This window comes from Oryzias melastigma, linkage group LG9 (genome assembly GCF_002922805.2).
Source record: "Oryzias melastigma strain HK-1 linkage group LG9, ASM292280v2, whole genome shotgun sequence".
In the NCBI taxonomy this organism is placed as follows: domain Eukaryota; kingdom Metazoa; phylum Chordata; class Actinopteri; order Beloniformes; family Adrianichthyidae; genus Oryzias; species Oryzias melastigma.
The window spans coordinates 16,106,027-16,131,012 of NC_050520.1; the positions used below are offsets into that span (position 1 = coordinate 16,106,027).

Here is a 24,986-nt window from a genome sequence, read left to right on the forward strand (position 1 = left end):
GAAACTCTGTCTCAACCCTTTAACACTGGACCTCCAGCGTTTATGTTATTTGATTTACTGTAACAAGCCGCTTGATCGTGTTAACGGTTGAAGAGTTACAGTATGTTAAAGATTTTGTGCTTAAGCTGATTGGGAGGAACTTTCCATCTGTATGTTGCTGCTTCAACTTGTTTTTAGATCTGACTAATCCTGACTGTTGGGGAAACTGTTTAAAGCAAGCACAAAAACAGGCCTTCTGATGCTTAACATGCACTCCAATTACATTACTCATAATAAGTTAGGCACATTGTGGAAAACTCAGTGGATGTTGCCTACGCAGTGTTTGTTTCACAGATTTTCGGGATAGAGAGGCAATTGTATTAGAGTGATAGACACAAATCATTTAGAGTTTTCCACATAATGGTCTCATTATGTACAGTAAGTCTGACTTATTTGGGGCCAAAACCAAAACACTTTAAAAGAAAAATCTGTTCAATGAGGCATTCATTTCAACATTCTGTGTGGATAAAAAGACGAATTTGACAGTAAGTCATTCCAAGTTCATCAGCCATGAACACACCACGTCACGCTCAAAGGACAAGCAGTGTCACCTGGCCATAACACACCTCCAGGTTGGTAGTAGGCAGCCGGATGTTGCAGGTGAACTTAAGACAAAGAACTACTTTATGACTCAGACATGGTTTTGTAAAAGCCACACAGCTGGAGGACAAACCATTCACAACCAACTCCACCACCGCGCTGACTTGAATGCCAGCGGACCGTTTTAGATGACTCTACTGACACCATCGCTGTGAACGTTTGGAGTGACATGGACAATGCAGCATTGGTTTAACCGCCCTGTTCACTGTTCAGTGTTAGGCCACCTTGCACAGAAATGATGGTCATTAGTATTGCTGGAGAAGACGAGGTGAGTGATACAGGTCAACGTGGTCCCCAAAGGTCGCCTAGGTGGAGGAAGTGTAACAATCAGAGCAAAACCAGTTTGGCTCTTGTAGATGATCCACCAGTACACCACCAAACTTTCTGTTTAGTGACTATAATGCTCCAGAATGACCACAGCTGGACTTTAGCAAGTGGGAGTGCCTCATATGGTCTGGCCTGTAATGACCTCTGACCTGAACCCCATTGAGCACATCTGGTAGCTGAAGCAGAGACTGTAACCTGGCTATAGGCTAGCAATAGGTGGAAATACCCAGTATTGATTTGGGGGTAATTTTATTATTATATTAATTTGGGGGAAGATAAATACCAAACTAATAAAACTGATGTTTCTTCTCATTTATTATTAGTATTATTGTCCACGGGAAAATGTCTGTATTTCATTATAATTTAGCCCGAATAGGAAAACGTGTAAATAAAAATCATCCTAACTTATTGTGTGCAGTGCTTGACGTGCGCGTGGCCGCCCGTTCACGAGCAGTGACGCGGCGTCGCGCAGAAGAGGAAGAGGAGCCGCAGCAGTTTCTGAAGAAGAAGAAGAGCAGGCTGCGCTCCGTCAGGCGGTGTAGCTGTTCCGCCGCCGAGCAGAGTTGTAGTTTTCTCCTCCCGGCTATGATTGACAGAGCCAGCAGAGGTTTAAACGGGCATGTCCGCGCACTGTTATCGTAACAGCGAGATCCACGGCATGGCGAACCGAGAGGGAGCCCGGAGCTGCTGCTGCCGCCGCTTCAGGACAAGAACATCGTGTATCGGATTATTAAGATTGTTATTTATTGCTTTTATTCACGCGACGCAAGCCAATCATCAAGGTTTGTAACTTAGCGGCTATGCTAGCTGAAAGCTAACTTCCGCAGGTATTTGAGAGGGCTGAGGTTAGCCTCTTCCTCTGCGGCTCTCTTTATCACTGCTACTCCCAAACGGAGCTCAAAAAAGCAGCCGACGAGGTTTCACTTTAAGATGGAATAAGTTTGTGACACGTATGTTAGCTTAAATTAGAATGAAAGAGCCGCGCGGAGCGGCTAGCTGTGTGGCCTGAAAACGTTAGCTTCGCTTGTTGTCATGTTGTCATCCCTCCTTATATGGTCAGTTAGGCTAACTCACAGCAACATTTTACATTTTATTTTATTTTTTCACCTCAACTTACGAATGAATTCTCCTCATTGCGCCAAAATGAAGAAGTATCAAAGCAGACTGCTTTGCTAATTGCGGGCAGCCAAACCGACTTCCTCATAGCGTTTGAGTGACGGAAATAAGTTGGGGAGTGTAACTTGTGAATGTGGTGATTCTGACCCTTTTACGGCTTTCAGCTCACCCCCTCCGCTGGGCCAAATGACACCCGGGTGTTATTACCAAGCGGGCCGAAGCTGTCAGATCTGCTGATCATGCGCACAGCTGTCAGCCGCCACCCGCATCAGCTGAAACCCACCTTTTAATTTGTTTACAAAGCTCCAGGAATTGGCTCCAAAGTCTAGGTGTGGGAACTGCACCGAGGCAGCACAAAATAGAGAACTAAGTGGGGTGTGTTTCAAAGCCGTCTGTGCAAACTGACCGCTTAGACTCCCACATGCCTGTGATGTGTGCCTTTCAAACAGAACCGTGTTTCCTGTTCACTTCAGAAACTTGCACTTGATATGTTTTGGCTTTAAAGACCCACTCTGAAGAAAATTGTGACATTTTTCTATTCACGGAGGCCATATATAAAGAAAATTAAACTTAGTATTGTTTTCTGAGTATTTATTTACATCATTGTGAATCAGGAGCAGATAAAAAATGCAATTGGAAAAAGCTTGTAGGTGTGTTGTAGAACTTACAATGGTGGGCCACAAGCTCCCAGCTCTGCTCCATTCTGATGAATCCACTTGCACAAAAATAGATCAATTCACCTCTTCGTTTTCCTCGCCTGAGCTGGGAACTGTGATAACTGCTGGAAAGCTCTAATATTGCTCGCCATTTTTGTTGCACCACTGATGTTAGGTTGAGGCTGTAAGATAGGTGGAGAGAGTGTAAACAAATTGATATTGGGGAAATGGGGGAACAAACAATCCCGTCCACAACTCAGATGAATTTCTAATAAGCTCCTGCTTCTTTGCAGAAACTATGTTCTAGTTTTTTTGTCTAAAAACTGAAAAATCATCATTTAAAAGACAGCTGGAGAAACTTAAATAGATCAAAAGATGATCAGTGTAGGGCTTTAACCAGACTAAAAGTAAAAAATAAAAAAGCAAAGATCTTAAAAAAATAAATAAACATACATTTGTCTAGTACAACTTTTAAATGTTTCCTGCCTGTCAGAAGCCTTGTTGTGCATCTTCTGTCCACATCCTCTTATCACTCGATCATTTGTGGCAGCGGGTTTACAATTTGACTCATGCATGTGTGAAATGTGATGAAACAGGAATTAAAGCATGAAAAAAGTGCTTTAAAGGCCTCTTGAAACGCAAGAGTTTTGTTTTCTCGCACTCCTGCAGAAGACTGTGCTGGGAGCACAATGGCTAAACTTGATTTCAAATCACAAGATGTGAGAGTTTGCTGCTGTCACATGAAAATGCAACGTTTTAGTTTCAGGCTTTCGTCACTTTGGGGTTCAGTCTCTTGAAGTCCCACTCCGATTATCCTTTGATCTGTCTTCAAAGCGTTCCCAATGGCCTTTTAATTATGATTATGTTGTTTGTGGTCAAATTGAAAAAAAAACTTTCGTTTTCTAGGACATAGTTTCTGCAGAGGGGAAATTTACCTATGAGTTGTGAAGCAGGACTGCTTGTGCGGAGCCACCCCGCCCCCTCTTCCCCTCCTCATTGCTGAAAGCTCTGAGTAGGAAGCTGAGTGTATTTTCTACATCACAAATTCAGTCTTTTTCAAACATTTTTTTCGCCTGCTCCAGATTTACAATGATTTGAATAAAGAAATTCTCAGAAGTGCTATGTTAAGTTTAATTTTCTCTGATTTATGTCCTCAATAATCAGAAAAATGCTACAAGAACAGTTAAAAAATCACCAAAAATACAATTTTCATCGGATGGGGTCTTTAAGGATTGATAGTTAAAGATAGGTCATCATAATCCTGTTGCTACTTGTGTGATCAAGAAGCATTCGTCAGCATTTCACACCTCAGCTCCTTCCGGCCCCCTTAAATAGGCCTTTTTTTGTCGAAGTGGCAGATAAAATGGCTGGTGTGGGTGCAGCCAGAGGTGGTCACCGCAGATCTTCAGCCTGAACTTCCCCTCGTCTTGTCAGGCAGCTCTGCACACACAGATAAAAGTTCAAGGCGGGAGTTATCTTTATAAGGGATGTTACTGTTTTGTAGGACGGTGTGCTGATTACAAACGGATTACTTTGACAGAAATGCATTATTTTCTGTACCTTAATACTTAAAAGCAGACATGGGAATTTTTTGCTGGTTTGGCTGCTGTTGTGTATTTGAATGCTTGACAGTATGACATTTCAAATCCATCTCTGCTTATTCTGCTATTCTGACAGCTGCTTTGCTTTGCAAATCTGTCCCTATATATCACCCTTGGTGGGCCAATCACGAGCAGGCACATGTCAGCATGTTAATATGATTTTTGATTAATATTTTTAAACTTCTTTGTTCTGTAATTCTTCAACATTTGCAGAAATACAAACAAAATATGTGTGACTTCCTGTTGTCTTTTCACAGCTTTCATTCAGTCAGACACAATTCTGGAGGTTTTACATTTTGGTGAGGGAAACCTTCTGCAGGTAATTGCCTTTTTTTCTTGTTTGCATTTAAAATAATTGTTTTATCTGGACAAAGTACAGACTGTTCCCATTTAAGAAAATCTGTTTAATAAACAACACCTAAAGTAACATTTATCACTAACTTTTCTCATGTTTCTGTTTGTTTTGTAGGCAGAGTCTGACATCGATTTTAGTTTATATCATCAACAAAGGTACGGAAAGATTTTAAGAGTAAATATTTGAAGATCTGGCTTCAGTTTAAGATCTGTAGGATGAAGTTGAAGCTTTTGGGGATTAGTAAAGCCATTTTGAATTGAAATGTTAGTTATGTGGTGTTTGTTTCAGGGTGCTTTCCCTCTTTATCTGCAATGTTTGATTCTGCAATCTGTTCCTAGAATGCAAATACAAAGCAAAAGGAACAAAGATGCCATTGAAGCTGCTTACTAGCCTCAGATGTCAGTTTGACAGCATGTGTCCACGCTGAGGGCATCCATGGAGGATTAGCCAACAGCCGTTACTATGTAAACAAACATGGCCGACAGCAAAATACTTGGAGAAAGTTGGATTGTATTTCTAGTATCTTGTTTGAACGACTGTGACTTGCTGCCTGGGCAGCAAATAGATTTACTTTTCTGTTCAGTGTTGGTCCTGAACGGCGACGGCTCTTTGCCTCCGTCATGAAGTGAGTAAAACTCTGGAGAACTTGACAGTTTTTCTTTGGACTTCACAGCTTCTCTGTCGGTATCTTTCACACGTGATCTGTCAGGGTGCAGCAGGCAGTCAAGCTGCCTTGTTTATTCAGCGTGTACCAACTGTTATAAAGGTTATCTTTCGGGGTCGTGGCATGGCCACACCTCTGACGGCATCTATGTGGGGCTGTTGCGCATTTACCTCAATGAGCATAGTTGATTGTGTTTTCTAAAGGGGATCCCATGACTTTTATAACCATTAAGATATTTTTTATACCAACATGATGCATTTTTTGGGGGGGGTAAAGTGGGTTGTTTCTGTCTTTTGAACATTTTTTAAAATCATCTCCTTATTCGGGCTAAAAATAAGTATATAGTAAATTGGAGAAACATTTTTTCTCATCAAGTAGGGCTGCCTTGATTATTCGACTAATCGACAACTAGTTGACGACTAATTTAATAATCGATTAGTTGTTATTTTATATTATATGGAGTCAGTGTAATAAAAATGAAAGTTATGATTGCATTATGCTACCTTTTTGGATATTTTGGCATTTATTAAGGTTTTTTTATGCTATTTCGGAGTTTACCTAATGTTTCAGCTGCATTCTAACTATTTTAGCTAATTTAGGCTTTTTTGCTTTTTAGGCTTTTTTAGAGTTTAGCTAATGTTTCAACTGCATGCTAGCTGTTTTGACTAACCCAGGCTTTTTTTCAGTTTTTTTAGGCTAATTTGGCATTTAAATAATATTTTAGAAGGGTATCAGCTTCAGCGTTTCAGCTATTAGCCTCAGAGATTTCATCTATTAACTTTAGCATTTTCAGCTATCAATTTCAGCATCTTCAGCTGTCAACACTATCACCTTAAGCGTCCAAATTGAGATTACAGCATTCACACTAGCATTATCGCAGGTAATGCTATATATCTAGTTTTTAGTTGGTCTAAAGCTAATGATGGTTAAGATTTGTGCTTTAAATCCAGTTTGCGCACGACTATATTAGTCGACTAATTAGATCAAAAATTCTGTGAGTAGTTGACTATTAAAATAATCGTTTGTAGCAGAACTGTTATAAATACAAAAAAACAGATGTGTGGAGCAATTCTTTTAGCAGTGGTGTTTAGCCATCTCATCAGAAAACTAAAGCTAATGTCTTTGTACAAACATCAGTAAAACAAGATTAAAAAACACTTAAATAGATATAAAACAAAAACCAAATGTATTCCTTTTATAAATTCATAAAATCCATGAAAAAAAACTGTATATATGTTTGTAAAGCTGATAGGAAGTGGATTTTTAAGTGGTTTTATAATTTAAATTGCCATTGAAGCTGTTGACGAAGCTGCAGATCAGCTTTCTTTTTTTCTACACACTCAAAATATTACTTAAAATGTCTTTAATTTAACTCAACATCCATGTCAGAAGTGTATAATTTTATTTTTTATCCTTTTTTTTTTTTAAAGTAAAAACTTTTCCATGTTTTTAAAATTGAAACCTATTATGCCAGGAGGGGGGCGCGAGGCGAGGCACAGACTTACTTCCCCGTGATCTCTTTGGGCTTACTCCAATTACACGCTGACATTCAACACATTAGTTCTGAAGTGCTGAGTGAATGAAGTGCAGATTTCACAGCCAAGATCCATTTGAATCTCTTATCCCACAAGAATTGTGCCGGTAGGTTTGTTAATGGGTGAGTCGGATCACTGTGCATCCCAAGGGATGGAGTCCCTTCTCCGTCCAGATAGGAGCTTTATGCTGCGGCTATTGTGTGTTGCTGTACACAGAAGGTCAGTAGTAAATGGGTCAAGTTAGTCTCCTGTGAGTGAACTGCTGGAGCGGCTTACATTTGGCGTGTCTATAAAGAAAAATTGCAACAGCTCTTGGAGGAAAACGATCTACACGGTACAATGAGGATGTGCCGTTCTCCTGCAGCTAAATGACTCAGAACTCCTCGGAGTGCCACGTCTCCATTCCTGATGCAGCTCTTTTTTTGCATGAGTTTTACATACAGGCTCCCATTACACACTTCTGTTGTACACTACATCTGCCAAAGAGGAGTTGCTACTGCTTAGGGCCGGCCTTGTCTATTGTTACGGTGCACCTGTTGTTAAACAGGTTCGGTGAGTCACACAATCGGGCAGGTTGCAACTCATGCTCAGAAGTTGATGCCCGCATTAGAGGAACACATCAGCCTAAAGAGCCACCGGGAGAGGTTCTGCTCCTATTCCAGTGGCTTTTTCTTGCTTTACGGATGGAAAAAGTGTCGTCCATGTGGGCGCCGGCCCGTCACTGCCTCGACTTGCTTTTGTGGGGGAAACAAAGGACATTAGCAGGAGTTTAGAGTCGGAGGATTTACTTTAGAGCTGATATTTTATATGGACTTCAATATGGAAGGTTTCATTTCTGGCCTGCTCCTGCTGCTCTCACACCTCCCTGTGTTTTCCAGCACGTCCCCCCACCGCGGGAACTGCAGACCTATACGATTTGAACCTCCAATGTTGGATTTTTATGAAAGGTGAGTTCTTTTTTTTTTATTTTTTCTTTTTTTAGTTATTTCTATTTATTGATTGAAAAATCTAATTAAATGTGGGGTCTGCTTGGTGTAATTAGATTATCAGTTATGAATTCCACTCCCATGAAAATTGTGTTTTTAACCCTTTAACAGCGGAACTCCAGTGTTTGATTTATTGTAACTTTTCAACCCACAACACGATCAACGTCATTCCAGTAGATTTTGAAGGAGAAAAGCGGCTCGACGAGCTGCTTTTCTCCTTCAAAATCTACTGGTATGACGTTGATCGTGTCAACAGCTGAAAAGTAACAGCATGTTAAAGATTTTGTCTTGAAGCGTCAGTGTTAACGAGCACTTGTAGCATTTTTCTGATAATAGAGAAGATATATTAAGACAATGAAGCTCCAGATTGCATTTCTGAGTTTTTCTACATTCAAATTGGGCCCTTCACAATAAATCGCAAATTTATCATCATTGTGATATGGTCATCTATTGCAAAAGACAGCATAAAAACGGTTGCCTTAAATGCTTACACGCATGCTTAGACAAACTTATGACAGCTTGAAGTATCTTGAAGCCTGTTGGACTATAATTTAAGTTTTATTGACTTTTATTCATTACTTATTAGTTGTGCCACAAACAATTATTTTAAAAGTCTGCAAACACTTGATTAATTTTTCCGACAAGTCGACTAAGCGAGTCATGGAAAATGGATGTAAAGCACACATTCTAGCTTTAAATTAACTAAAAACTAGATATATAGCATTACCTGTAATAATGCGAGTGTGAATGATGTAAGATGAATTTAACCCTTGGTGTTGATAGTTAAAGATGCTGAAATTGATAGCTAAAAACGCTGAAGTTGATAGCTGAAATTGCTGAAGATAATGGCTGAAAGGCTTAAGCTGATAGCCAGCTAAAATATTAGCTAAATGCTTGTTAGCCTAAAAACTGAAAAAGCCTAAGTTAGCCAAAAAAGCTAGCATGCATTTGAAATGTTACCTAAACTACAAATTAGCCTAAAAATCTGAAAAAGCCTAAATTAGCTAAAATAGCTAGCATATAGCTGAAATATTAGCTATACACCAAAATAGCCTTAAAAACAAAAAAAGCCTAAATTAGCCAAAATAGCTAGCATGTAGCTGAAATATTAGCTAAACTCCCAAATTGCCTAAAAAAACATTAATAAATGCCAAAATAGTCCAAAAAGCTAGTCATTATAGCCTTCAACTTCAGTCCTTTTTATGAGATTAATTAATCGTGACCTGTAATTCATTGATTGATTTTAATCGCTTTTTTATTTTTATTTTTTTTTAATAATTGCTGTTAAAAGTGTCATTTTTAGGGAATCTTATTTAAGTTTGTGACATTCCACAGTTTATCACAACAGCAAGACAGTAGAAAAGACATTAGGGAGATTTTATAGTTTCCTTTAACCCATTTGGGTGAATTTGATCATTTTAAAGACTGGAATAAATCAAAAAAGAAATAGAGAAGAGAATCTTAGAAGGAAGAAATGAAACACAGCGGAGGAATTGAACTATTTAGACTTCGGACTTATTTTTTTTTTAAACAAACTGTTGCTTCATCATCTGGATAAAAACAATCACTAAGAGGTGAATTTTCCCTGTAAAATGATGTTTAAAAAAAAAAAATCTCACCTTAATCATCAAAAGATGATTGTTGTGGGTCTTTAAACTAAAAACTGCTTAAATTCAAATCCAAAACAACACCTTGTAATTTAAGGTAAAATAAAATGTCATTAGCTTCTGGCGTGCAACAAGCTGTGATGGGATTGAAATGGTCACAGTTTAATCTTTATATAGAAGATTAAGGCTGATTTGCATGATTTATGCCAAAGGGACAATCATAAAGGACACCACATTTCACATCTCTATTACCTTGGTGTTTCAAACCATCACATTTTCATACTGACCGCATGCTGCTCAAGAGGCAGCAAATCAAAGATTTTATTGAAGGTTTCGAATGCTGGATGACTAATATAGAGACGATAGGTCTGCTGGAAGTCAGAGCCTCAGTGAAGTGACCTTTTATGGCTTTTGTTGACTCCAGCTTCTGTTTTTTTTGTTAATTTTTTACCCAATTCCTTGAACGACTTTTCACGTCATTCGTCTTCCAGCGTTCTCTTGTTTGTTTTTCACATTCCCTTGTCCTGTGTTGGATCTGTACATCATGTTACAAAGCTGTCTTTTTTTCTTCTCCACAGGCCTGTTGGAATGCCAAAAATGGAGAAAGTTTATTTACATAATCCTAGCTCAGAAGAAATTAGTTTGATATCAATATCAGCAACAACAGCACATTTTCACGCCTCCTTTTTCCAGAATAGGGTAAGTGGTACTTTTTTCTCTTCTATCATTTGTTTTATTGACTTTGCATTTTAAATGGTTTGCAAAGATAAGTAAAAGGTTTGTTTGTTCAAATAAGAAGAATCACATGTGCTGCTATCTTTTATCATGAGCTCGGGACAAACTTGGCTGATTATCTAAATGGAAACAGCTGATAAAAAAATCCACGTTTGTGTGGTTGTGTGAAGACGCCGTGTTTGTGTGAGTAATTCCAAAGGCTGAAGGTGATTCTGCTCACTGTCCTGTTGGAGAAACAAATAGTGGTGCTGCTAATGGCAAACGGGACGTTCTGTGATTGTGACGCCTTTTCTTCAGGCAGATGTGGGCTCGGAGATGAGGAACACTCCAGACAGGTTGTCCTGAGAGGCTGCAGCTCTGCAAACACTTGACTCAGCAGGAGATGCTGAGATCTGGTCTGCTAGAAGTGCTGCATGGTGGAGATTTCAGCAGATTTTCTGCTGCAGTTTATTTAATCTGTTAGATTGCTGATAAATGTGGAGGGTTTCACACTTTTTGCACACAAATGAGCAGAGTCGAAGGTTAATCAGTAAAACAATTTTAGGTTGTGTTCTAGCTTGTCATTTGGTGCTTTTAATTGCATCATTAATGTCTGGAAATCTGTGTTACGGTGACATAGAGGCGTATAGACGGCGAGGTTTTTGACCAGGGCAAAATGCATATAGCGCTGTTGTACAACTGTCTTTGCCAACAGGCGTAGCAACCCGTTGATGCAACTTTTAAATTTGAGGATAAGATAAAGCTCTGATGCAGTTTTTTTAGGCCAGACCTGATACTTTCAGATGTTTGTGCTGTGTGGTTTGATCTTATGTAGATCTGCTGATTTACCCATAAGCCCTTTGCTGCAGAAATATGCTGAGTGTGAAAGCTCTTACAAGCATTGCTAACTTTTTATTATATTGAAAAAACACAATTTTACATAAAATGTCAGATGCTGCATGTAGATTTGCAGGGAAGTTTGCTGCCTTAATGTCACACACAAATCATTTTTCAAAATGGTAAAATAACAACCTTCATTTTTGCTACACTTCTCCTTTAAAGTTTTAATCTTTTTTTTTTTTTACTACTTTTGAACTTTTTCTATCATTTAAAACTTTTGTCAACAAAGATAAAAACAAAACAATTTAAGATAATCAGATCTAAAGTTAGACACTTTTCAGATGTATTAAATCAACTTTCTGTGTAACTTCGTAGATGCAAAACCAGACTTTTTTTTTTCGTTTCCTTTTGGTCGAATGTACATCCCCCAAAAAGGAAGGGATGTATGTGTGTGAAGAATCAAATTCATCGCCTCATTTCTGAAACCTTTCGAAGCTTCTCTGTGTATGTTAGCATGAGGGAAGTGTTCCTTCCTCTGCAGGCCTCTAGACTAACAGTCTGCACTGGTTGTACCGGTGCACCTAACTTTTTTTTTGGGTGCACCAGCACAAAAGTTCAGCACCTTCTCGACCACATTGTATTTGACTCAGCAGTTTTGCATGGTCACTTTCCTTTTTAATTCCTGTCACTATTGGCATTAAAACTTGAAAATGATTCATCTACAAACTGGTAAACATAAATGTTTTTATTTGAAGCACAACTCTACAACACTGATAAATTACATTAATAATTTGGTTCTTAAAGACCCACTTCAATGAAATTTGTGTTTTTTTGTGTTTTTAACATGTTCTTGTAGCATTTTTCACATGGTAGAGGACATGTGTAAAATAATTTAATATTAAAACTGAATTTCTGAGTATTTATTCAGATAAAAACATGCAGCTCCGCCCCTTTCTGATGCATCCACCTGCAGACAAATAGCAGCATTGGGGGCGTATGCACACGGACTCAAACTGAATGAGCCAGATGTGCATTCCAATGAAATATAAAAAATAATAACTCGTATTTGATGTAGTTACATCTGCACACACAAGCAAGAATGAGGGTTTCTGAGTCATGGAGGTTGTTGTTTTTTTTCTTTTCTACACCTGGGTGCACTGGTATGACCAAGAATTTTTTTAGGTGCACCATTGAAAAATCCAGTCGCATTTGCACTCTAGAGCCGTGCTCTGAAAGCTGCTTTGGTAACTTTATCGTGTTGCTGCGAATCCACATTTTAAGGGGGAAAAAAACTGACTCCCAAAAGTTATGAAAACTAAAAAGTTGACAAGGAGCTGTAAAGTTGTTGAAGCAGCACAGTTTAAAGGTCAGGGGGATGATGATCATCATCTGCTCTAATATAAAAACATTAATAATGTTCTTTTCTCCTCTAGATAATCCCCCCAGGAGGAAACACATCGTTTGATGTAGTATTTCTTGCTCGTGCTGTTGGGAACGTAGAAAACACTTTATTTATTAATACATCAAATCATGGAGTGTTTACATACCAGGTAAAAGATTCAGAAGTGCTTTTTAAGAAGTGCTCTTTCTGGTGTCATGTATGTGAGACTAACGCACTGCTTTTAATGTGAAGGTTTTTGGGGTCGGCGTCCCAAACCCCTACAGACTGCGGCCCTTCATCGGGGCCCGGGTTCCAGTGAACAGCAGTTTTTCACCTCTAATAAACATCCACAACCCATACAGCGAACCACTGCAGGTACGTGTATTAATGCGCAGGAGTCTGAAACATTAGTTTTTGTTCATGTTTTTGGGGTCTTTCCCTCCAGGTTGTTGAAATGTACTCCAGCGGTGGAGATCTGCACCTGGAGCTTCCCACGGGCCAACAAGGAGGTGCTGGAAAGTTATGGGTAAGCTACTTTTAGAGACAGTTTCACCTCAAAAAGTGCAAGTTAAGGAAGCTCCATGAATCCTCAGGAAATCCCTCCGTTCGAGACAAAGGGAGTCATGAGAGCCAGCTTCTCGTCGAGAGATGTGGACAACCACACGGCTTTCATCAGGATCAAAACCAATGCTCCCAGTGAAGACCAGTTCATTATCCTCCCTGTGGAGGTGGAGGTCACATCAGGTACGCTTCTCCAAGTTAAGCCAACATTTTTAAGGTAGAGTGTGGAAAATCTGATCAGTTTTGTTCTTTATTTTTACAGCCCCGGGTATTTACTCCTCCATAGAGATGCTTGACTTTGGCACGCTTCGATCACAAGGTGTGCACTGATAAAACGAGCAACATCTTTACACTTAAAAATATTTCCTTGAACTATCTTTCTGCTTCTTCTCTACGACCCTGTGGTGCAGATCGTCCAAAACTACTCAACCTTCACCTCTTAAATTCAGGAGCAAAAGACGTTCCAATTACAGTGAGTATCCTGAAGGCGTTAAACCTGTTCACCTTTTCTTTTTTTTTTTTAATAAATTGTTTTCCTTTTGTCTGTGCTTCTCAGAGCGTCCGCACCACGCCATCAAATGAAGCAGTCACCGTAGACTTCAAAGCAGTCACACTCAAAGCAGGAGAAAGTAGATACACCAAAGTTGCAAGTATTAGTTTCGATGGTGAGTGGTTTTGTCTTTGGCTGTTTGCGTTTCCTTGTTTTTTTGTGAAGGAGATATGACTAATTCGTGTTTTCTTTTTTGTAAGCTAGATGTTAAAGTCCCACTCTGATCATATATTTGATCTATTTTTTAAGGCTTTCCCAGTGGTCTTTTAATTAGGATTTTGCTGTTTTTAAGCCAAAAAAAGGCGGTCCCCAACCGTGGACCGGTTTTAAATTAAACAATAGTTTTTCAGACTCGTCCAAACGGGGCTGAAGTTGATATTTTTAAGCTTCCAGTTTCTGAAAATCTATTATTTTAAAAATAAAATGCTACTACTAGAAATTTAGCTTAAAAATTTCAAAAAATAATCCTAGATTATTATTTTTTTTATAGACTGAAGATTCAATGAAACAAAGTTTTTAATTTGTAGAAGTCTGTTCTTTGAAAACATTTAATATAGGAAACATTTCATGATTTTTCTCATAGAAGGCCATTTTAACACTCTTATCTTTCAGGACAAAAATATTGATCATATTTGTCTTACATAAATCCTTATTCCATCACCAGCTTTAGTATCTGCGTGTGTGAAACAGTCGAGTGTGTCGCCGCGTTTTAGACACAACTACACGTTACATGAAAACAACTAATCAGTATGTGGAAGAAGACTCCGGGTTTTGTCTGTAAACAGCAGCTTTATTGTTCTTTGAAGTCAAAGGCTCTTCCTCACTGACTCTTTTCTCCCAGAGAAAATCTTAAATTTCTTTATTTACATCCATCATCATAAGAAAAATGCTACAAGAACATTTTCAAAACACCATTTTCATCAGAGTGGGTCTTTAAAGATGAATACTGAAGAGGAACTGAAGGATTTCCCAACATAAAACATTCCATGAATTACAGAAAAGGGAACATTTTTCATGTTACACAGTTTAAACTTGATACATGCTAAAGTGGATCAGGCCAGTTAAGATATATATATATACTCTGCATCAGTGGGTCTCTATTTATCCATTATGGCACAAACATCCTGGGGTGTCTAATGACTTTGCAGATGTAATCCCAAAAGAAGTTACCCCACTAGTTCTCCTTGAAAATCCTCTTTCTTCATCTCTAGTGCTCAACTATGTCCTTCTGAAAAGATTTGGTGATGCCTTGTTAAAAAAAATAAGTGACTTCTTGTATAGAGTATTGTATTTCATGAAAAACAATCATGCATACGACTAAGTTGTATTTTTGTCTGCAGCCTCAAAAGCGAGAACACCCTATCAGTTTTCTGGAAAAATAACCGTTAAGGCAAAAGAGAAGAGCTACCCAAAGCTTGAAATCCCATACCAGGCTGAAGTTTTAGACGGGTGAGTCATTTTATTCAAATTCGTAAAAGGAAATCAAATGATGTTAGTTTTAATTGTTTTTTTTTTTTATGTTTGCAGCTATCTGGGCTTTGACCACACAGCTACTCTGTTCCACATCAGGGACAGCCCTGTAGACCCTGTGAGCAGACCCGTGTTCCTCACCAACGCCTTCGGCTTTTCCATCCAGATACACAACGTGTCTCTGTCTGAAGAGGCCAAAACCATGTTTAGCGTGAGTGTGGTCAGAAGCGGCACCTCCTGCTTTCCATGGAGCAAACCGGCCTCAAGGTTTCTCCTCCTGTCACAGGTGCAGAACTTCAGCACGCCCATCCTCATCCCGGCACACGACTCCCGGAATGTCTTCTCCCTCCTCTTCAGGCCAGTGCGGCCCTCCATCCACATAGACAGCAATATCCTGCTCATCACTAATGCGTCCAAGTTTCATCTGCCGGTCCGGGCTTATACCGGCTTCTTGGAGGTGAAGCAGCAGCTTGTTACTCTTCTTCTCTTTCCCAAGCTGCACATTGTTTTTAGATCAGAGCAAATACATGTTCCTGAACACAGGTTGCTTTGCTTCACCGTCATAATTCGTTTGACATAGTTTAGACCCTCACTCAGTTGGCAGCAAAGCCGTCACTGAAGCTGCTTGTTGCAAAGGTGGAGTTCCACTACATTTCGGAGCCCTTTTATTGCTGAGATTGCTGTTTGCCCAACCATCCACAAACACTCTCCCACTCAGTCTAGCTGTCACTATTTGCTGAACAACTCCTCTCTGTCATTCAAACTTTGATAAGCAGAGTTCAAACAGAAAACTGAGACAAAAAAACCCAAATGCAAAGACAACTTGACTGAGTCTGCTCCAAACTTGAGTCAGCTGCAGTTTGAGCAGCTGACGACTGAATTTTCACCACTTTTTTGATCTCCTTTAAAGTTGTAATCTTTTATAAAAGCGGAGTTTAAAATCCTATTTTAACCTCACAAATATGAGCATCCTATGGTTTAAACCCACCTCTGCTCAACGCACAATGACAGTTCTCTGGCTCTTAGGTTTATAAAGATGGGTAAATACACCATTATGACATTGTTCATCAAGTTTAGGTATTTAGTTAGCAGGCAGAAGCAAAATGTATTCTCTGATACATTTTGTAAACTTGTCACATTTCAGAGAAAGCAGAACGTATGCAGCGTATGTGTTAACATGGTGTCAAGAAGAAAACCTGTCAGGCTTTTAAGAATAATCCTCACACGTACAGATGGTGACAGTTCATGCAGAAGAGGAGCAGATCTGAATTTCTCATGAAAAGAACACTGGAAAAAACTGACTTGTGGTGTAAAAATGACAATTTAAAATGATTCTGCAAACTCTATAACTATGCATTTGTCTTCCTGTTTATACTGGAAAAAGGCTCCAGTACTTCTCTACTATGACTCATCATCTTCAGTAGTGCTACAGAATGCTGCTGGTTTCTCACTGAAGAAGTCTGCAGAGTTCAGTTGAAGAGGAAGTGTCTCATCGTTCTCTCTCGTGAACAGCCCCTGGTCCTGCCTCCCAGCCTGAAGGAGAACTTGCTAGACTTTGGAGTCCGCAGCGCCACAGACACCAGCAGCATCGTTTTTGTGGTGGTCAACAGCAACCCCATAGAGGTGAGGCGTTGCTTTTTGCATGCTAAAAAAATAAAGCTTTGAGTGACGTTGTATGGCCTGACTGGGCTACCCCCCCCGCCCCCTTACACTCCCCGTCACAAGCAGAGAAGCTGCAACTATAGCCCCGCCCACAAATCTCTCCTCTTCTGCCTCTGCCATCATGGCCAGAGCTGCATGTCATTCAAAATACCTGCTTTTCTGTGGGTTTTATCTCCATAGCAACCATTTTATTTTTTGGTCGCCTTGGGGTGATGGAACAGGTCTGCGTAATTTTTAGAAAATTTTCCAAAAGTAAAATTTTGAATTTCCTTTGCAACTGAAGTTTTTAGTTAACCACGCCCACATTCCTAATATGATCATATTGTATGTCGTATCATTTTGTTCACTTTCAGCCAGGGGTTCTTGTACTTTTCACAATGTTTTGGTAAAAAATATAACTGCAACAGGGGAATGCCACTTTTCCAACAACATTCAAAATCCCAGACTTCTGATTCCAAAATTAGCTTCCCATGAGGCTCAAGGTGATAGAGTAAAATCCCTAAGAGGAATTTAAAGTTATGGCTAGTACTATAGGTGTTTTTTTTTTTTTTTTTTCAAGATGGTGGCCTCTTTGGTTCTGGTTGTAGACTTGAGCTGGCGGCATGTGTGTGAAATTTTGTGAGCAAAATTTTCTTTTCCAAAATGTGCAAACAATTTGCCACAAAATGGTCACCCAGCCATTGGTGACACGTGTCTTTGGGTTTCATTAATAAATTATGAAGCTTTTTTTTTTTGAGTGCCTCAAGAGATTTTGGCCTCATTCTTTATTTAGTTTTTTATGATTTCTCCTACTGGGATGTAATCATTATTTTGTCAAATGTTCGCTCAAAGGCGTGATAAGAAAGAAGAATTGCGAAAACACTGTGGACCTTACAGTCCATGACTACTGCAGGAGATAATAAAGAACAAAGAGCAAAAGGCTCAGGTTTTTTTGTTTCCAAACACGGTTTGATCCATAAAGTCGAGACCTTTCATACAATTCCCGGATTCTTACTTGTGCTTCTTTGTCATTTGTTTTATGGCTTTTTTTTCACTTGCAACATAAGCCTTTTGGGTAATGTTTGCCCCCAAAGAAAAGACTTGAATAACTTGTGTCTTTCAGCTGGAGATAAAGTCCTGGATGGTTACAGGAGAAAGTCTTACCATGGAGCTGCTGAAGACCGAGAAAGGAAACGCGACAGCGGCCCTAAGTCAACTCCAGGAGCTGCAGAACGCTTCAGGCTCGCATCACAGAGCTGTAAGATTTCCTCACATCACTGCTGCGTTGCTAAACAAACACATAACAGCTTTGTTGACAGAACAGAATGAATTTGAGGCGGGGCTTTCCAGGCGGTGTCACCACAAGTTGCCTCATTATCTCTGTCTTTAAGTTGTGGAAAGCCTCTACTCCTTCATCATTCCTCCTCACCACGCCCTGATTCTGATAGTCAAGAGCCCACAGCTAATATACCATAATGCTGCTCCAGCTATGATATGTGGACAGAGTTCTGATGAAATAGAACTAATAAGTTTTCCAAAATGTAAGCCGATCAACATGATATCTTCCAAAATTGAGAGGCTTTGAGGAGGAGATGAGAGGAAGATGTCATGGCCCCCCACACAGAACGGACCCGGACAGGGTGGGGCCGCATTCTGAGCAACAGTTTAAATTAGGGGAAAACCTTTAGAAACCAAACTCTATTTGCTTATTGATATGCAGCTACGAGAGTCTTTAGTTTTCGTGCGTTAGTCTTTGCTGCAGGCTGTTTGCTTTTGACGGTGCTGTCAGAAAATCAAAAGGAAAACAGGTTTTGGTGGTAACTGCTGTTGGAGTTGAAGTAACTTTAATGATAGCTCCAGTATGTCGTATAGAGAAAAATAATCTTTAAAGTAAACAAATCAAGAAACTGATGCCTTTTAAACTAGTTGAAAACTGTTTTTTACTTCAGAAAAAATGGCTTAACTTAACTTTATTTTAGTAAAAGTTTCTCAAACAAAAGCTGAATACTGAAATTAAAAAAAAGACTCAAATCAAGTAATCATTTGGGGGGGGAAAGTTTTTTCTGTTTTAAAGGAAAACTTCTGTTTTGTTTTTTTCAGGTGATTTTAGCGTCAGGCTATTACGCAGCATTCAGAGTGACATTAGTTGCAAAGGCGCTGGAGGGAACGTATGATGGAGCCATCCACATCACAACAGATTATGAGGTATGTCGGATGTTTTTAACCCTTATTGGATCCTAACAATCTGTCTACTCCCTAAGGGTAAAAAATCCCCACCCCTCTAAAGCCTCAAAATAAAACGGCTTAGGTGAATTTTAAGTCTAAACTCTAGTGTGCATGATGAAACTGCCTGTTACTTATGAATTCTACTCAGTTTAATTCATTCAAAAAATGATCACCAGTGTTATTGCACTTTTTTTTAACAAACCAACTGTAATAGCAGCTTTCTTTGACAAACTATAGGTTTATTATTGTATGTTATTTAAATATGAAGTACTTACTTCCTAATTTATTATATTTAAAGAAAAAAAAACGGTAAACAATCCAGAATTTCTTTGTCAACAGTTTAATCTTGTAAATGTGGTTGTGTGTGTAAAGCTATTTTCACACCAGCCTCAACAACAACCACTTTCTTTGAGCTTCCCCTGCATTCACCGTCACCACTCAAGAAAAAAAAAATCAGGTGGAACTTTGACTAATCAGGGACTCAGATTTCATAGTGCCGTTTCCTTTAATTCACAGAAGTGCCAACCATTCGAAAATTGATAATGTAGAGGAAGCTAATAGTTGCAGTTTGAGCCCAGCTGGAATCATATGATATCAAGTCTTTCATATATTGTGTGAAAGAAAAAGCCTGGCGCAAGATTCACGAGATTTGCACCGCTACATTTCACACCAAGCCTCCTCCAGCTGTAGGTGGTGGATATGTGCTAGTAAACCATAGAAAAAGAAGAAGAAGCCCCTCCCTACTCATCCAGTGTGAGCACAATGGGCTAAATGTGCGTTCAAAAATGCATGTCAAATGCCCGGTGTGTGCATAGCTTAATGGTTTGAAAGTATTTGTCTGAGTTTGATAGTGTTTTTGTATTTTTATGACTGTAATAGTACTTGTATATCCTAGAGTTTGTGTGGCAAAGTATGTATTTTGTACAGCACAGCCTCTCATAAACAGCTTCCCTGTGTATTTTTGCATATATATGTGTGTATCTATGTATTACAGACTAAATTTTTCCTGGTATTCAAATACCTTTCTAATTCTCAAGTCAAAGTCTTTGTTCTCTTGTAGTGTACACACCCACAAGACAACACAAAGGTTAAGAGGAAAACTACAGTTTGTGTAAAATCTCCATTTCAACCTTGCGTCTCCTCAGATATTAACCATCCCAGTGAAAGCTGTCATTGCAGTGGGAACTTTAAACAGCTTTCCCAAACACATCGTATTGCCGCCTTCGTTTCCAGTAAGTGGTGTCATCTGTTACATCCAGATCCCCGGATCGAATGCTGTTCCTCATCACACTTTTGTTCCCTCCTCCTCAAGGGAAAGATTGTCCATCAGAGCTTCAGCATCCAGAGCTCTTTCACTCAGAAGGTGAGGCTGCAGCAGATCCGCTCTCTCACTGAGGACATTCGCTTTTATTACAAGCGGCTTCGCAGCAACAAAGACGAGCTGGAGCCCAGACGCAAGTCAAAGGTAGAAAATCTTGTTAGAAGGTTTTAAATGCTGCAACTTTTTTTCTTGGTAGAGGTAACCCTATTTTCATTTCTCTATTTTTTTGTTTTTGTTTCCATAGGTTGCAAATATTTATTTTGACGCCAGCTTGCAGTGTGGTGATCACTGTTATGTGGGCCTGCCTTTTGTGCTTAAATGTAAGTTTTGGTTCTGTGGGTGTGTGTTCTCTCTGCTGTGACATGATGAATGATTCAAGAGCAGATCTTTTTTCAACCCCACCCATCGTATTTGCCTTTGTTAAAGCAGAGGATAGCTCTACGTTTTCGTTAAACGCGATTCGTGAGTCAGGGGTGACGCGTTTCAATGTTAAGTCAATGCACAGACATTATCAAAGGTTCTACAGTGTAATTTGAGCGTCAGGGGCGACGTGTCGTCAGCGCATTTCAGACGTTGCAGCATCAAATATCAGCAGAGATATTAAAATATCTGAACTTTGGCAGCAAAGGTGATCAACATCAACCAATCAGGGACTCAGCTTTGGGCATGTGACTTGTTGATGGTTCAGTGGGTGGAGTCCAAAACCAACATGGAGGAGAATCTGATTGGTCTTCTCCTTATTTTTAGTTTTTCCATCACGATGACAAAACTGCCAAATTTTTGTCTTAGTTTTATTTTTTCTCCTCAGACTAATGCAGGACAGGGAAAAAAAACAAGAAGATCAAAGGATAAAATTACTCCTCCCATACGCGGCGGGAGCTTCGGGTTCAGTACATAAATTTGATACCAATTACATTCGATGTGGACAGAATCAATTTTAATAATGCGCGCGAGGACCACAGATTATCTGTGATCCGTTACACCCCTAAGAGAAAGTCATCAAACTAGATCAGAGAGACAGAAGAAGCCCTGAAAGCTTCCGTCATTCAGATGCAGCTTCTGCAGTAGATAGTGAACCTCACCGTACTGAGAGAATCTCTGAATGATCTCATGAACCCAGACATGGAGACTGGATCACTGATGTTTTTGTACGCTTCTGTCTTCCACGCTTTATAAAAGAGATACAGAGTCAATGCTTCATGTAGCGACAAGGCTAAAAACTCAAGACTGTTGTTCTTGTGCGTCTAGTTTATGAACACATTCATGGATGAGTCATATTTGACACAGATTGTGCTTGACTTTAATGCGAGTGTGAACTCATAGGAATAAATGCACGTTCAAAAATGCGTGTCAAATGCAGTTTCAAAGTATTTGTTTCATAGTATTTATGTACAAATATACATGTTTATACATGACTATTATAGTTCTTGTATATATAGCACTAAGGCCCACCTGTAGGGAGAATATACGTGAATATTTAGATTTATTGTGATTGCTTGACTTAAAAAGCTGGAAATTGTCAGAAATTCTGAAGTTTTATAAAAATAAAAATCCTTACAATTGGGACTGTTTTTAAACTTAATTTTTTTCTTTTAAGGACTATAACCAGGATTCCCGCAGGGTCTTAACACATCTTAAAAGTGTTGAATTTATGAATTTGAATATAATACCTGAAAAGTCTTGAACTTTGATATCTGAGCCTTTAAAATTGAGCTGTTTGAAACTTCTCCATTACACACTTCTTGTCAAAAATGTACATTTTCTATCAGGATTAACGGCGGCAGAACCAATCATTATGCACCAATATGCTGACCACCTGTTTTAGAAAAGAAGAAAAAAAAGTAGCATGCTAAAGCATCAATGGCACAGACCACAAACAACAAGATAAGAAGCTAGTTTTGATCATAAAATCTGAAATAAATGTGAAATAGACTGAGAAATTGGTCTTAATTTTGATATGCTTTGCCTTAAAAAGGTCTTTAAAAAGTCTGAAATTTAACTTCAAGAAGCTTGTAAGAAACCCTAAACTGGTAGTTTTAGGTTATTTATTACTGGTTCTTCTCGTTTATGTAACTGAACAGAAATATTTGGTTAAAGGGTTAAAGAGAGGAGTTTAACACCTAGACATTTATTCAGTACAAAGTTCACTGGTTCACATTCACGTGACTCAGGTGTTTGCTTGTATTTCCTTCACCCCCTCAGACATCTTCCTTCACAGAGGGAAGCTTGCAGTGGGAAACCATAAATTTTAGTTGTCATACCTCACTTGAAGCTGCCTCAGACTTTTGTTCAAATTGCTGTAATGACACCTGGAGTGCATCTTGGCAGAGACGGACGATATGAAGAGGCTGGGATTTGTTTGAACAAGCTTCATTTTATTCTTTCTTCCCCAAAGCGACAGGCTGGGGATTAAAATTGTCATCATGCCTCAGGAAGCTGATGTGAAGATTCCAGAGCTGCACGTTCAGAGTAAAACAAGAAAAACCGGCTTAAAGGAAGGTGGCTGAAGCGAAGCGAGCCACAGGGCTGCAGGTCTCTGCAGAACAATTAGACATAACTCGGCTTGTTTTTCTGAGCAAAGGGGAGGCGGATGCACAAACCAATAAAACACTGTACGCTGCAGCAGAAGGAACCGTCATTTGTTTTTACCTTCCTGTTTCCTTGCTGCAGATTTGGTTAAAAAAACCTGAATGTTGCTCCACTCTTGTGAAAGAGGCTAGAATTACCTGCTGTACTTAAGTTGAGGAAGAATTTGGAAGATATGCAGTTTTGATCAAGAAAGTTGAGATTATTGTGAAAGAACGTGTGGTTATGTAAGAAAGGTTTCAATCCTTTGGGGGTTCTTTTGGTGTATCAGTTCAGGTTGAGATCTCACGTATAGCCTTTACATTCTCTTTATTAAAGTCAGGTTTAAATGTAGAACATGCAGAAGCTGAATGTAAAAAAAAAAATCTGTAATTTATTGAACTCTGAGCCTTTTTTTCCCACTAAGCCCGATCACCCTTTAGTGAAATGACAGATTTAGTCAGAATTCCAGAAAATATTTGGTTTTCATGACGTCCATGGGGTTCGAATGATAATTCTTTTCGCTTTGAAGTCAAAATGAAAGCTATTTTTTTCTCCCCCCTCCACAGCTGACTCAAAGCCGCATGGGCTGGCATTACAGGAGGATATCTGGGATGCCGATGTCGATCTTCACCAGAAACTCCTGAAGCGCTGGAAGGAGCTGAAAGAGCGCTCGGGACACAAGTGAGTGCCTTCCACTCCGTCACACTGAGCTGATCCTCTCACCTGTTTGACCGTTTTCTGTTTGTCACCAAAAGGATTGAAGCGGTCTTTGAGGTCAACACAGACCTCCAGAAGAACGTTCAAGCCAGAGTAACGGCACATTTGAGCTGGCCCACGCTGGTCAACTCCTCCCAGCAAATCACCTTCCCCCTGACCAACACAAAAAGCTCCTCCGTGAGTACAGACCCTGAGATCTGTCGTTCTCACAGCACCCTGAGGACATGCATGTACGGGTCCAAAATGTGACGTTTTAGTTAGTAGAAAGTGATTCTGTTGCTGCAGGATGAGGAGGTGATTCTGCAGAACCCAGCAGACGTCCCAATCTACGTCCAAGTTCTCCCTTTAGCTCTACTGCCCAACCCGTCAGTGTTTTCCGGAAAGCTGGCAGACAGGTCGGACATCTGCAAAATCAGGAGCGCTCTTTCACGTACCTGCTGAAACTTACCCTCTTCATCTTTTTCCAGGTTGCCTTTAGGAAATTTGTCCAATATTAACATTGATATAAGCACCCTGGAGTTCCAGGTTCACAAAAATCAGGTGAGTGCTCTTTAATTCCTGTTTCAAACCCTTCTTTCACTCTGGGTTTGTGAAGTAATGTTGTTGTGTGACTGTTGGCAGTCGTCTCTGGTAAAGAGCAGCTCGGGGTTTGTGGAAGGCTCCACCAGACCGTTTGTGTTCAACCTCCTCCTGCAGCCCGGAGAAGTCAAGTCCCTGAGTGTGAGGTTCACTCCCGTCAAGAACCACAGCGTCTCCTCGCTACTCATAGTCCGGTAACAACGTCACTCCCACAGTTAAAGGCCTCTCTACTGAAGCCAAAGCTGCTGCCCGTCTTTTATGAATTTGCATGTTTCTGTTTAGGAACAACCTGACTGTGATCGACACCATCGTGCTTCATGGACGAGGCACAACCGAGAGCCTGAAGGTCGGAGGGAAGCCCCCCGGTCCCGGCAGCTCGCTCAGGTTCAAGATGACCGAAGCTCTGCTGAAAGACTGCACAGACAGTGAGGGTTTTTTTGTTTTGTTTTTTTGTGCTGCACATTAAAATTAGGTCAGATGTGTGACCCAATGCCTAGATAAAATCTAGAACCTGTTATCATTTTGTTTACCTGGCCTGCATGCAGAACACTATCTGCATTCATCTGGCCCAGCTGTCACAAGGTCTCTCATTTCTGCATGTCAGAGTTCATAACTCAGGAGTTTGGAGGAAAGGCAGGAAAATATCAAAGCAAACATTCTATAATGTAATCAACTTGGAGGTTCAGGTTTCTTCACTCTGACTTGACTAAATTCAAGTTTAGCTTTTGGAATTTGCACTACTCTGCCAAAAGTATCCGTGTAAATGTGCTCACAGAAACTAAATGAGGAGATAATCTGTTCATAATCCATTAGGTTACATATGATGTCTATCTACCCTTTGCAGCTTTCCACTGGCTCAGGATTGTCTGTATGGGAGGTTTTGTTTTCTCCAGAAGCACATTTGTGAGTTTAGACCAGAGGTCTGCAACCTG

At 39.7% G+C, this 24,986-nt stretch overlaps 1 protein-coding gene across 3 annotated transcripts in view; it reads left to right on the plus strand.

The window, feature by feature from the left end:
- The first annotated feature begins 1,406 nt into the window (after positions 1 to 1,406).
- The window catches only part of tmem131 (transmembrane protein 131), a 35,984-nt gene continuing 12,404 nt past the window's right edge, over positions 1,407 to 24,986 (plus strand). For 2 of the 3 annotated variants that reach the window (XM_024278822.2, XM_024278823.2), the window contains exons 1-27: positions 1,408 to 1,748; positions 4,597 to 4,658; positions 4,809 to 4,849; positions 7,772 to 7,840; positions 10,065 to 10,185; positions 12,474 to 12,590; positions 12,674 to 12,796; positions 12,867 to 12,947; positions 13,015 to 13,165; positions 13,245 to 13,301; positions 13,393 to 13,454; positions 13,539 to 13,647; positions 14,873 to 14,981; positions 15,060 to 15,213; positions 15,289 to 15,459; positions 16,515 to 16,625; positions 17,767 to 17,901; positions 18,744 to 18,848; positions 20,015 to 20,101; positions 20,182 to 20,334; positions 20,435 to 20,510; positions 23,325 to 23,439; positions 23,514 to 23,652; positions 23,761 to 23,870; positions 23,943 to 24,015; positions 24,097 to 24,248; positions 24,337 to 24,479. In XM_024278822.2, coding sequence (XP_024134590.1) covers positions 1,586 to 1,748; positions 4,597 to 4,658; positions 4,809 to 4,849; positions 7,772 to 7,840; positions 10,065 to 10,185; positions 12,474 to 12,590; positions 12,674 to 12,796; positions 12,867 to 12,947; positions 13,015 to 13,165; positions 13,245 to 13,301; positions 13,393 to 13,454; positions 13,539 to 13,647; positions 14,873 to 14,981; positions 15,060 to 15,213; positions 15,289 to 15,459; positions 16,515 to 16,625; positions 17,767 to 17,901; positions 18,744 to 18,848; positions 20,015 to 20,101; positions 20,182 to 20,334; positions 20,435 to 20,510; positions 23,325 to 23,439; positions 23,514 to 23,652; positions 23,761 to 23,870; positions 23,943 to 24,015; positions 24,097 to 24,248; positions 24,337 to 24,479 — 2,989 coding nt within the window. In that variant the 5' untranslated portion in view covers positions 1,408 to 1,585. Of the gene's footprint in view, positions 1,749 to 4,596; positions 4,659 to 4,808; positions 4,850 to 7,771; positions 7,841 to 10,064; positions 10,186 to 12,473; positions 12,591 to 12,673; positions 12,797 to 12,866; positions 12,948 to 13,014; positions 13,166 to 13,244; positions 13,302 to 13,392; positions 13,455 to 13,538; positions 13,648 to 14,872; positions 14,982 to 15,059; positions 15,214 to 15,288; positions 15,460 to 16,514; positions 16,626 to 17,766; positions 17,902 to 18,743; positions 18,849 to 20,014; positions 20,102 to 20,181; positions 20,335 to 20,434; positions 20,511 to 23,324; positions 23,440 to 23,513; positions 23,653 to 23,760; positions 23,871 to 23,942; positions 24,016 to 24,096; positions 24,249 to 24,336; positions 24,480 to 24,986 lie in introns of all 3 variants that reach the window. The other variant, XM_024278824.2, reaches the window with a different exon arrangement.